The 13,877-nt window shown below is 36.5% G+C and overlaps 1 protein-coding gene across 1 annotated transcript in view; it reads left to right on the forward strand.

Annotated features, from left to right (window-relative positions):
• SEC63 (SEC63 homolog, protein translocation regulator) overlaps positions 1-13,877 on the forward strand; it is a 66,155-nt gene that overhangs the window by 21,353 nt on the left and 30,925 nt on the right. Inside the window, exons 3-6 of the mRNA XM_019967265.2 lie at positions 4,927-5,041; positions 6,479-6,591; positions 12,499-12,560; positions 13,404-13,462. Of these exons, the coding sequence (XP_019822824.1) occupies positions 4,927-5,041; positions 6,479-6,591; positions 12,499-12,560; positions 13,404-13,462 (349 nt within the window). The remainder of the gene's footprint in view (positions 1-4,926; positions 5,042-6,478; positions 6,592-12,498; positions 12,561-13,403; positions 13,463-13,877) is intronic.

Consider the following 13,877-nt stretch of genomic DNA (forward strand, 5'->3'; position numbering starts at 1 on the left):
CTTTGTAGCCTTTTGGGAAAGTTGGCAAAACAAGATGTGGAGTTACTAAGTTTGTGTGGAAATAAAATATAATTTAAAATGTTCTTTAGCATATTGAGGGTATTAGCAAACTTTGGCTTTGAGTCACAAGTTCCTATTTTAAATTATTTTCATTATTCAGTCAATAAGTAGTTACTGTGTGCTGTGTATGTGTCAGATATTATACTAGGTGCTGATATACTGTGAGTAACAAAATACTGGCGAGTAAACAAATGATAATAGTTTAGTAAGGGTTGTAAAGGAGGATTGGGGTGCCATGAAAGAACAGAGGTAGGGCTCTTAACTGGCTTGAGACAGTGAAGGCATTCTTGAGTAAGTGAGGGGTCCTAGTTGAGAGCTGAGACGTGGGCAAGAGTTAGTGGTAACAGCCGAGAGCTGCCATGAGTTGTTTGTTTATCATCTGTGAAGCGCCTTTTAGATGCTTTACATACCTTTGTTGTTGTTCCTAAGTCAGGTCCGGCTCTTTGCAATCCCACCGACTGCAGCACGCCAGCACACCAGGCTTCCCTGTCCTTCACTATCTCCTGGAGTTTGCTCAAACGCATGTCCATTGAGTCAGTGATGCCATCCAACCATCTCATTCTCTGTTGCCCCCTTCTCCTCCTGCCCTCAATCTTTCCCAGCAACAGGGTCTTTTCCAGTGAATCGGCTCTTTGCATCAGGTAGCCAAAGTACTGAAACTTCAGCTTCAGCAGCAGTCCTTCCAATTCAGGGTTGATTTCTTTTAGGATTGACTGGTTTGATCTCCTTGCTGTCCAAAGGACGCTCAAGAGTCTTCTCCAGCACCACAATTTGAAAGCCTCAGTTCTTCGGCACTCAGCCTTCTTTATCGTCCAACTTTCATATCCATACATGACTACTGGAAAAACCATAGCTTTCCTTCCAAGGAGCAAGCGTCTTTTAATTTCATGGCTGCAGTTGCTGTCTGCAGTGATTTTGGAGCCCAAGAAAATAAAATATGCCACTGCTTCCACTTTTTTTCCCCCCCTCTATTTGTCATAAAATAATGGAACCAGATGCCATGAGTTAGTTGTTTGATGTTGAATTTTAAGCCAGCATTTTCACCTCTCCTCTTTCACCTTCATCAAGAGGCTCTTTAATTCCTCTTCGCTTTTTGCCATTAGAGTGATATCATCTGCATATCTGAGGTTTTTTATATTTCTCCTGGCTATCTTGATTCCAACTTGTGCTTCATCCAGTCCGGCATTTCACATGATGTACTCTGGTGGCTCATATGGTAAAGCATCTGCCCGCAATGTGGGACCCTGGTTTGATCCCTGGGATGGGAAGATCCCCTGGAGAAGGAAATGGCAACCCACTCCAGTACTCTTGCCTAGAAAATTCCATGGATGGAGGAGCCTGGTGGTCTACAGTGCGTGGAGTCGCAAAGAGTCAGACATGACTGAGTAACTTCACTTCACTTTACTCACTTTACTCTGCATTTAAGTTAAATAAGGAGGATGACAATATACAGACTTGACATACTCCTTTTTTGACATACTCCAATTTTGAACCAGTCTGTTGTTTCATGTTTGGTTCTGTTGCTTCTTGGCCTGTATCTAGGTTTCTCAGGAGGCTAGTAAGGTGGTCTAGTAATTCCCATCTCTTTAAGAAATTTCCACAGTTTGTTGTGATCCATACAGTCAAAGGCTTTTAGCTTAGTCAGTGAAGCATAAGCAGATGTTTTTCTGGAATTCCCTTGCTTTCTCTGTGATCCAACAAAAGTTGGCAGTTTGATCTCTGGGGTTTCTCTGCCTTTTCTAAATCCAGCTTGTACATCTGGAAGTTCTTGGTTCACATACTATTGAAGCCTAGCTTGAAGGATTTTGAGCATTACCTTGCTATCATGTGAACGGAGCACAGTTGTGCAGTAGTTTGAACATTCTTTGGCATTGTCGTTCTTTGGGATTGAAATGAAAATTGACCTTTTCCAGTCCTGTGGCCTTTGTTGAGTTTTCCAAATTTACTGACATATTGAGTGCAGCACTTTAGCAGCAGCATCTTTTAGTATGTTAAAAAGCTCAGCTGGAATTCCATCACTTCCACTAGCTTTGTTTGTAGTAATGCTTCCTAAGGCCCACTTGACTTTACATTCCAGGATGTCTGGCTCTAGGTGAGTGACCACACCATCATGGTTATCCAGGTCATTAAGACCTTTTTTGTACAGTTCTGTGTATTCTTGCCGCCTCTTCTGCTTCTGTTAGGTCCTTGCTGTTTCTTTGTTTTATTGTGCCCATCTTTGCATGAAGTGTTCCTTTGGTATCTCCAGTTTTCTTGAAGAGATTTTTAGTCTTTCCCATTCTATTGTTTTCCTCTATTTTTTGCATTGTTCACTTAAGAAGGCTTTCTTATCTCTTGCTATTCTCTGGAACTCTGCATTCAATTGGGTGTATCTTTCCGTTTCTTCTTTATATACCTGCTGCTGCTGCTGCTGCTAAGTCGCTTCACTCGTGCCCGACTCTGTGCGACCCCAGAGATGGCAGCCCACCAGGCTTCCCTGTCCCTTTCTCCATGCAAGAACACTGGAGTGGCTTGCCATTTCCTTCTCCAATGCATGGAAATGAAAAGTGAAAGTGAAGTCGCTCAGTCGTGTCCGACTCTAGCTACCCCATGGACTGCAGCCTACCAGGCTCCTCTGTCCATGGGATTTTCCAGGCAAGAGTACTGGAGTGAGGTGCTAATCTTATTTAATTCTCGGACCCACTCTAGAAATTGGAAACTGAGCTAAACAACTTGCCAAGATCTCTTAGGTAATAAGGGGTAAAACTGGGATTTGACTTTTTGTTCCAGAGCCTATCACTGGATAGGAAGGTAAAACTGGAAGTATTCTAGGTATTCTTTGTCTTTGGGCATGTGGAAAGCAGCTTCCAGTATTATGCCCTTTAATAAGGTTTAGAACGTGGATTTGGCCAGGTAGAACAAAATTTGTGTCTGAGTGCCATTTGTGTTTGTTACTCTGAGGTTAGTTAGAACTGAGCATAAAATCCTGTCCACATGCTCAAGGAGTTTGCAGTGAGCCAGAGGGTCATGGTTTATGTTTCTTTGACTGTAATCATGGTCTTCCTGTTGATTATCTTGACAGCGGTTATGGATTGGGTAGATAATTTGAGTTGAGTCTTGAAGGATAAGTACAGTTTGGATATGTAGAAATGAAGAATGGGAATTCTAGGTAGAAAGACCCAGGAGAGCAAAAGCATGATGGTGGAAAAACTTAGGGAACTTTGGGAGGTGGCGATTTATTTTGTTTGAAAAACTAGGATGATAAAAGTAAAGAGGTAGGTAGGAATTGGGCCTGAGAAACTCAGTCCAGATAAACATGTTTTAAGCTATGTTTCTATCAAGAGAGCTTAAATGCATGAAATGTTTTCTTTTTGTGTTTGAAAACAGATCACTTCGGTTTGTTTGACTAGGATTCCTATGATTCATTTATGTCTTTGTTTAACAGTTCCTATCTAATATAACAGATTGTGATACAAAACATGTAAAAAATAAAAATTATTCCATTTCATCACTTAAAGATAAACACCATTAAGATGATTTACCTTCTATATTTTTATTTATAATAAACTTTATTTACAAAAAATAGGATTACATTGTACATACAGCTTTGAAATCTGTTTTTCTATTTTAACACTGTAAAGTAGAGAATCTTCCACAGCAAGTATTTTTAGTGTCTAGATAGCATTTCTCTATAGATATACTGTTACTGATCTGTTCAGTACTCTACTGATGGACATTTATATGTGTTTTCAGGTATTAATTATATCTGTTACCACCCTTATACTTTATAAACTTAGTTTTAGTTTATTTGCTTCTTAATTTCTTGAAGTGGAGTAGATTGATAGTTTAAAAGATATATAGTTCTTTAGGGCTTTTGATAACCTTATTGCCAGATATTCCGTCAGAGTGTACATTGTATGAGAGTTCCTTTTTTCCTTAGCTTCTCCAACACTGGTAATATCAATTTTTAAAATGTTTTTATTAAATAGAACATACTGAAGTAGAAAGAAATGATTTTTCCCCCAAAACTATATATTCTTTTATGTCTTTTTTTTTTTAACCTGTAGTGCACATCTTTCTATCATGCTCAGTTGCATCTGACTCTTTGTGACCCTTTTGACTGTAGCCTGGCAGGCTCTTCTGTCCATGGGGTTTTTCAGGCAAGAATGCTGGAGTGGCTTGCCATTTCCTCCTCCAGGGGATCTTCCCAACCCAGGGATGGAACCTGAGTCTCCAGTGTCTCCTGAATTGCAGGCGAATTCTTTACACATTGAACCATCTGGGAAGCCCACATGTCTTTCTGTATTTGTTAGCTAAAAATGTTCCATTTTGTGGCTTTATCTTGGTTTATTTAATTAGTCTCCTATGAATGATTTAATTAGTTCCCAATAAATGGACATTAAGTTTGTTTCCAAATTTTTACTGTTATGGTAAACAGGACTACTTAAGGCCACTTATCTTTGCGCAATTGACCAATTATTTTTTGTAGTTTACCTTACTAGAAGTGTAATTGCGAGGTCAAGAGCAGTTCTTTTTTACATTAAATGGTTAACTGAATAGTAAGTATAATATATTTGATCTAATTTAATGCATCCAGTAAATGAGAGTTGAATTAACTTCTTACTTAAATTCTGCAAATAGGAACTGAGAGAATATTACATGCCAGGCACTGCTAGATTCTAGAGAATTCAAAAGGGCATAAAGACACTGTCATTATTATATCTTACAACCCAGTGATTACAGAATTTAAGTCAATAACACTAATTTAAGTCAGTGAGACTACTTTAGATTATTCTATGCCTTGGTCTTACCAAAATGTCTTTAGAATCTAAAGGAAACCCAAAGAGTTGTATTTACTTATATTTCACTTATCTTTTTTCTCAACAGGAAAATAGTTCTTCTTGCAGGATGGGCATTGTTCTTATTCCTTGCATACAAAGTTTCCAAAACAGACCGAGAATATCAAGAATACAATCCTTATGAAGTATTAAATTTAGATCCCGTAAGTAGTATTTTTATATAATGTACATTAGTTTAATGATCCCTTGAAAATACTGTAGGCCCACAGCCTAAAAGAAAGTGAGTTGTGCCTAAAGAAATCAGACTCCGATCAGTTAAAAAGATACCTAATCTGTTTTTATTCTAATGCATATATATATATATATATATGTTTTTGAAGCTACAGAGGTCAATTACCATCCTATTAAGAGTTGGTTTGTAATTGCTAAAATGTAAAAAATATTTGGAGGTGAGAAGTTAGTATATTTTTAAAAGACGTTTCTAAGATTGGTTTAATGCAAAGTTAGAACCAGGAGGTTTATTTATGTTAGTTGGATAGGACCCTGTTTTAGTTGACACTAACGTAGTATGTTAAGTCTTTATGTCTTGTAAAGAACTGGTAGCTTTGTCATAGTAATTGAGATTAACCTGGAATGTATCTGTTAGGTAACTTTCTTCTTCTTTTTTTTTAACATTTTTTAAAAATTAGTTTTTATTGGAGTATAGTCGCTTTACAGTGTTGTGTGTTAGGTGACTTTCTTAATTGAACTTGATTGATGGATCTAAGTAGAAAATTAGTCTTTTAAATTTATCTGTGGCAAGTTAGAACTGAAATGTATGCTAGAGATCATCTAGCATTTTCTTCTGATGGAGGAAATGAGGCCTGGAAAATCTGTGTTTTGTCTGGTGTCCCATAACTTCTAGTAAACAAACTGAACCTAGTGCTCTTTCCATTTTTCCCCCATACTGCTCTCTTTTATTTCTTGTCTCTGCTCAGTAGATGGCTTGATCCAGAGATTCACATAATGCAAAGTAAGGAGTGTATTTATCTTCTGGTTTTCTGCTTTGTAGAAGAAAAGTTTGCATACCATCTGAATTTTCTTATTGTGATGATTATGGTCATCAAGAGAGCTATTTTAAGTTTTAAAGGTTTGGGGACAATTTAATGCCATAAAAAAAATCAATGTGAAAAATTGATGAATAGAAATTGAATCTAATTAGGAAACAACTAAGGTAAACTAAGTTACTTAATATTAAAATGTTGTCAAACAGATGAAACCAAATAGTCTTCAGATTATTTCTTAGAAAAGAGGTTAACCTTTGATTTTTTTTTTCAGCCAGACTTAATTAACTTGATCATTCTTTGATATTTAAAATTCTCTGTCATTTTATTTTATTTAAATGGCATTCATATATTATCAGTCTCAAATCATCTATGTGCATGGCATATAGTTAGATGCTCAGTAAAATAAAATATATCGAATAGCATAAATATTTTTACTTAAAAATATGTGAGTGAAATTTATAGGACAAGATATATAGGATGAAAACTTCATTTTCTGTAACTATTGAGTAGTTCAATATTTTAAGTTCAGAATGGGATGGATTATATTTTACAGTAGCCTGCCTATTTTTACTAAAAGAAAGTCTTTTCTTTTAGGGGGCAACTGTAGCAGAGATTAAGAAACAGTATCGTTTGCTGTCTCTTAAATATCATCCAGATAAAGGAGGTGATGAAGTTATGTTCATGAGAATAGCAAAAGCTTATGCAGCGTAAGTATTTTAGGACTTGTTATACATTTTTAAGTTTTCTATTGGAATAAAATAGTAATCAGTAAAATAATTGTCATATACTTTTTTCAAGTGTTGACCTCATATGTTGAGTCTTCTATGGAACTTCCTGATAACCCTGCAGGGGTAATTTAGCTAAACCTTAATTTTAAGTAGCTCACGGTAGTGCTTTTGCCATGTGAGTTGATTAAGTAGTAAGTGATATGTTAATTGAGCTATTTTCAAAGCATACTGATTAGAAGAGGATATACTAACACTTTGCTTTCATTTCTAGGCTTTTTATTAGGCTAGATCTAGTTCTTTTAAATGAGACAAGCATACAAGCATTATAGCTTGTTTCATTTAAACTATTTAAAGATGAGTTTAATTTTTGGAAAACAGGATAGAGGATATAAAATTTAGTTATTTCTTGGGTGTTAATATTGCAGGAGATAAAAAGGCAGCTGGATTCTTCACGAATTATGATAGGTATATCCCACACAACCCTTACGTTGAATTAAAGAGTAAAATACAGACAAGATGTTATCTGTTTTTGAGGAAAACTCAGTAATGTACAATTTTGTAAGCTAACTTAAAAAATATAAGTAATAGAATATGCAGATATAATAGCAGGCTGTGAAAGTGGAATATGAATAACAAAAGTTTGGGAAATACTGTCTTATGCATTTTTGTGCCTAATAGAAGTATATTGACCGTGTCTCCTTTCTCCCTACAGCCTCCTCCCCCACCCCCTCCATTGGGTGTTTTCTGTGTGAATATGCTTCTGTAATAAAGCAGTACTTGCAGGAGCTTCTGAAGTGTGCTCTACATTTTCTTTTCTGTACAGCAGATGTTCTCCAGATTGTTCTTTCAGTTGGTGTGTTCTTTCCCCCTTTTTTCAGTGTCTCCTTCATGCATTTACCCTTGGTGCACAAGTATCACAATATAATGCCTTAGTTGCTGTCTTCAGGTAATTGAAGAACTGGAGATTTCCAGATGTCAGATAGCCAAGATTAATTAGTGTTTTTGGTACAGTTACTTTGCCCCCCTTAGTTTTCAGGTATTGTAACCTTTTCAAGGTCATGATTTTGTTCTCAGGTTACTGGAAATCTGGCTTTATTATGTATGGTCACTATTCTAAAAAGTACTGAAGAATAATATATGGCTTTTGGTTTTAACTTAGTTGCATGATCATGATGTAGTGTTTTGTATGTAAAGGGTCTAAAATAGTTGATGGTCTATCAGGCAGATGAAGAAGTAAAATGATTACAGGACCCAGAACTCTTGAGTTGTTGTAACTTGTACAAATGTAACTAGATTAGTTAAAAGGGCACATTTTACTGAATATGTATGTAATAGGTTTGAGTCATTGAATTGAAGCTGCTGTCCTAAGATACGTATTTCAAGCAACTTGTGGAATGCAGTTATAGACTTTGATCTACAAAGTTTTTCAGAATTTGCCTTGGTTATTTAAGCTACTTTCTCTTCCCTTATTTGCTCATTATAATAAATAAGTGGGTCATTTCTATTTCTTCGGGCCAGATTGTTACTTGAAGGAGGTATGGTTATTTTTGAAGAGTTAGGCCAACTTATGAATTCTCTGATTCATTTTTCTGGATACAGTTGGGATTTTGCTTTTGGGTGTAGAACCTGTGTTTAAACTATTTTTTAACACATGGGCAGCATGAGTTAACATCCTTAAAACTATTTTAATTTTTATAGCCTATGTTTGCACATATTCTTACGTATGAATACATAACTTAGCTGTGTATAGCCAACTCAGGCCACTCATATATAATTTAGTGAAGGCATTCTCTGGATTAGGATTTAAAATCTGAGGTCCCTGAAACAGTATACAGAATTTATGTGTATTTGTAAATGTGCATTTTTTTTCCAGGACAAGAGGGGCATAGATTTCACTAGATTTAGATTCCTAATAGGATTTATGGTATAACCTCCCACCCTCAAAGTCAAGGAATATAATCATGTTTAGGAAACTTGACTCTCCTTGAATTAAAAAAAAAATTACATTAGTACCAGTGGTGTTGTGTGAGCTTATTATATATAAATTATACTGAAATCACACAGCTTCTAAGTTCTTTAAGTCTTAGAAATGGTATTATACTGAAGCACTAACAAGAAGTGAAAAATCAGTTGCTTTCTTAAACTGACTTAAAAAAATTGATAATTCCTTTGACTATACAGACTGGTTATACAACAGTTGTACACAGATTGGTTTAATGAATGAATTAATGAAATTTTAATCAGATGTGTGTGCAGGTTGAAAAATCAAATGCTTCTTTGATGTGAGCTGTGCTTTATTTTGCTAATCTGAGGGCATTGAATAGAGAACAGAACAGTTTATGTTCCTGCCATCATTAGAAAGGCAGAAAGGAACGAGATAATTATTTTGGGAAAAAGAATCTGATTAGGAGACAGAAAATTTAAAGAAACAATAGCTAAAGCTCTTGATGAAGTGGACAATTATACAGGGAAACCAAGGCAAACGTTTTTGAGAAATATCCCTTCCTTAGCAGAACAGAATCTTAGCACCACTCCTTATTAACTTGCAGTCTAATAATGCCTTTCCTCGGCTCTTGTATTTTACTGTGGCCTTAGGTCAAATAGTGTAAGTGAAGTTACAGTTGAATAAGGACTAAAGATGTTGAGGTGCTTGTTTTCATAAGTGACCAAATTGATAAGTGTAAAAATATTTTCAAATCATTGAAAAATTTTGCAATTTTATTAAGGTATTTCTGCATTCTTTGTCTCAACTTGGAGCTTTATTAAATAGAAAATACATTGTATCCTAGGTACATATGCCCTGGGAAATAAATTTATGGCTAAAATTCAGTTCAGCTCAGTCATGTCTGACTTCCTGCGACCCATGGACTGCAGCATGTCAGGCTTCCCTGTCCATTACCAACTCCCAGAACCTACTCAAACTCATGTCCATCCCGTCAGTGATGCCATCCAACCATCTAATCCTCTGTCGTCCTTTTCTCCTCCTGCCTGCAATCTTTCCCAGCATCAGGGTCTTTTCCAATGAGTTGGTTCTTCACATCAGGTGGCCAAAGTATTGGAGTTTCAGCTTCCCCCTTCCAATGAATAGTCAGGACTGATTTCCTTTAGGATTGACTGGCTGGATCTCCTTGCAGTCCAAGGGACTCTGAAGAGTCTTACTAACACCACAGTTTAAAAGCGTCAATTCTTTGGTGCTCAGCTTTCTTTATAGTCCAACTCACATCCATACATGACTACTGGAAAAACCATAGCTTTGACTAGACAGACCTTCATTGGTAAAGTAATATCACTGCTTTTTAATATGCTGTCTAGGTTTGGCATAGCTTTTCTTCCAAGGAGCAAGTGTCTTTTAATTTCATGGCTGCAGTCACCATCTGCAGTGATTTTGGAGCCCCCCAAAATAAAGTCTGTCATTGTTTTCATTGTTTGCCCATCTATTTGCCATGGAGTGATGGGACCAGATGCCATGATCTTAGTTTTCTGAATGTTGAGTTTTAAGCCAACTTTTTGACTCTCCTCTTTCACTTTCATCAAGAGGCTCTTTAATTCTTCTTTGGTTTCTCCCATAAGGGTGGTGTCATTTGCATGTCTAAGGTTATTGATATTTCTCCCAGCAGTCTTGATTCCAGCTTGTGCTTCATCCAGCCCAGCGTTTCTCATGATGTACTCTGCATAGAAGTTTATAAATAAGCAGGGTAACAATATACAGTCTTGACATACTCCTTTCCCAATTTGGAACCAGTCTGTTGTTCCATGTCTGGTTCTAACTGTTGCTTTTTGTCCTGCATACGATTTCTCAGGAGAAAGATCAGGTGGTCTGGTATTCCCATCTCTAAGAATTTCCCACAGTTTATTGTGATCCACACAGTCAAAGGCTTTGGCATAGTCAAGAAAGCAAAAGTAGATGTTTTTCTGGAACTTGATGATCCAGAATGTTGGCAGTTTTGTCTCTGGTTCCTCTGCCTTTTCTAAATCCAGCTTGAACATCTGGGAAGTTCATGGTTCACATGCTGTTGAAGCCTGGCTTGGAGAATTTTGAACATTACTTTGCTAGCATGTGAGATGAGTGCGATTGTGCAGTGGTTTGAGCATTCTTTGGCATTGCCTTTCTTTGGGATTGGAATGAATACTGACCTTTTCCAGTCTGGTGGCCACTGCTGAGTTTTCCAAATTTGCTGGCATATTGAGTGTAGCACTTTAACAGAATCATCTTTCAGGATTTGAAATAGCTCAACTGGAATTCCATCACCTCCACTAGCTTTGTTCATAGTGATGCTTCCTAAGGCCCACTTGACCTTGCATTCCAGGATGTCTGACTCTAGGTCAGTGATCACACCAACGTGGTTATCTGGGTCCTGAAGCTCTTTTCTGTATAGTTCTGTGTACTCTTGCCACCTCTTCTTAATATCTTCTGCTTCTGTTAGGTCCATACCATTTCTGTCCTTTATCGAGCCCGTCTTTGCATGAAATGTTCCCTTGATATCTTTAATTTTCTTGAAGAGATCTCTAGTTTTTCCCATTCTGTTGTTTTCCTCTATTTCTTTGCATTGATCACTGAGCAAGGCTTTCTTATCTCTCCTTACTATTCTTTGGAATTCTGCATTCAAATGGGTATATCTTTCTTTTTCTCCTTTGCCTTTAGCTTCTCTTCGTTTTTCAGCTATATGTAAGGCCTCTTCAGGCCTTACATGCAAAAATGCCTTTTTGCATTTCTTTTTCTTGGGGATGGTCTTGATCACTGCCTCCTGGACACTGTCATGATCCTCTTTCAATAGTTCTTCAGGCACTCTGTCTATCAGATCTAATCCCTTGAGTCTTTTTGTCACTTCCACTGTATAATTGTAAGGGATTTGATTTAGGTTATACCTGAATGGTCTGGTGGTTTTCCCTACGTTCTTCAATTTAAGTCTGAATTTTGCAATGAGGAATTCATGATCTGAGTGACAGTCAGCTTCCGGTCTGTTTTTGCTGACTGTATAGGGCTTCTCCATCTTTGGCTAAAATTAGGTTTGAACATAAACATAATCTTTTGCCAGTAGGTCTGTAAGAATGTCTTCCTTATTATGTTATTGGTCATTTTTGTATGTTTTTGACTGCCTTGTCTCCTTAACAACATTGTAAAGTTTCTGAAGGAAAGAGTTCTTTTAATGTTTTTATTTTTATTTTTAAAAACATCTATGCCAGGACCTGGAATAAAGCTACTCTTACCCCGTGCCTTGAACCATTGCCCAGGTCATATATGTTTACATATTTTTTAAAAAAATCACTGTCCCTCATATTGCCTGAGTTGGGAAGCTGTTGCTTTAGCAAGTATTTGCCTAGTCTTCCTGGAAGTTGGCTTAGGAGAAAACTGTGATCTCAGCACAGTACAAATGACCTTTACCACAGCAGTGGAATTTTATAGGTGTTATTTTTTTCTTTGAGAATGTGGTGCAAGTTTTGGAGGGATTATTATTAATCATGTATTAAGTTTATATTTAAAATATAGGTATATGTCATTATTAAAATAAAAGCATGCCCATTGAAAAAATTTTGGAAAATAAGTGAGTGTATAAGATTGAAAAAAGTCACGTCTAATTTCCCCTGCCTCCTTAGAAAATGTAATAGCCTTTAAAGTTTGATCTTCTGTCTTGAACTGGCTAAACTTGAGAACTCTTGGGCCAACTAAGAATTTGTATCCGGGTTCATTAATTAGCATTTTTTGTTAATGCTGAATTCCTTCCTTACCTGTCCCTATTTTTTTTCAGATTTCAGAGGGTTTTTCTTGATTCTCTGAAATTATTTCTTTTAAGAAATGAGTTGGTTGGTTAATGGAGTTTGTGTAGTTGAGTACTTATTTTTCAGATGTGGTTTTCTAATTTTGCACCTTTGTTCTTTTTATGCTAGTTTAACTGATGAAGAATCCCGGAAAAATTGGGAAGAATTTGGAAATCCAGATGGGCCTCAAGGTGTGGTAAATGATGATTAAAAAAATACTGGGGTTAAGGTATTGCGTATATTATGAAAATGTTAGATTTAAAAGAACGTTTTGATTTTCTTAGTTTGTGAATAGAAAAATTACAACCACACAGAGTTAAATGGATACGTAAATTGAGCTTCCTTTACTTAATTTTTCTAGAGATTAGTTGGAAAGATAGGTCTTTGATTTGATGAGAAGAGTAGTCAGTTTCATTATTCATCATTTCCAGTTCAGTTCAGTCGCTCAGTCGTGTCCGACTCTGCGACCCCATGAATTGCAGCACGCCAGGCCTCCCTGTCCATCACCAACTCCTGGAGTTTACTCAGACTCACGTCCATCAAGTCGGTAATGCCATCCAGCCATCTCATCCTCTGGTGTCCCCTTCTCCTCCTGCCCCCAATCCCTCCCAGCATCAGAGTCTTTTCCAGTGAGTCAACTCTTCGCATGAGGTGGCCAAAGTACTGGAGTTTCAGCTTTAGCATCATTCATTTCCAGTTAGTGGTCGATAAAAACAGGATGAAAACTCTGTTTTTTCTTTACTGACTAAACATTTTCCCATATATTCATAGTGTTTACATAAACTCAGGACATGTAAATGGATTTAAGTGTTCTGAGAAGAAGGAATTCATGTACTTTGATTTTTTTTTTTTTTTCTTTTGGGAAAATTTGAAGTTTCAGATGATAAACCATATCACATCAACTTTTGTGTATGAGACACACATAGTAAGATAATCTTAAAGTTTTTTGGAAGTGACAGGGGAGGTAGAATTTCGGGATATAAATAAATGAAGCTGGAAGTTCAGACTCTTCAAAAATACTCTTCCTTTTTTAGCCACAAGCTTTGGAATTGCCCTCCCAGCTTGGATCGTTGACCAGAAAAATTCAATATTGGTGAGTACACTTAATAAGACACATGATAATGTGTTAGATATATCTTGGTAATATAAAGATAACATTACAAAGAAAATTCCAGTATAGTGTTTCTAATTTAACTGTGTATTATGGAAACTTCTTACGTAATGGAGAAAAGAATTGGTTCTTATTATTACATTGAGGTTTGGGGGACTGTACTCTAGTGTGGTTTTAGAACCTTCAAATTGTGATTTGTTTTGGAGGTAGTTTCAGATTGGGTCCTACCCTTGGTTTAGGGAACTACTGTTTCTTATGGTGTTGACATTTATCCCTAAGTAGTACTCAAAATTTAAATTACCCTGTATTCTGCATTTATCCAAGCTAAATTAATTTTAATGTGTCCTAACATAATGGTATGTATTCTATATGGTACTTTAAGGGGCAGCAGGATGAT

The sequence above is a fragment of the Bos indicus genome, chromosome 9, assembly GCF_029378745.1.
Source record: "Bos indicus isolate NIAB-ARS_2022 breed Sahiwal x Tharparkar chromosome 9, NIAB-ARS_B.indTharparkar_mat_pri_1.0, whole genome shotgun sequence".
In the NCBI taxonomy this organism is placed as follows: Eukaryota; Metazoa; Chordata; class Mammalia; order Artiodactyla; family Bovidae; genus Bos; species Bos indicus.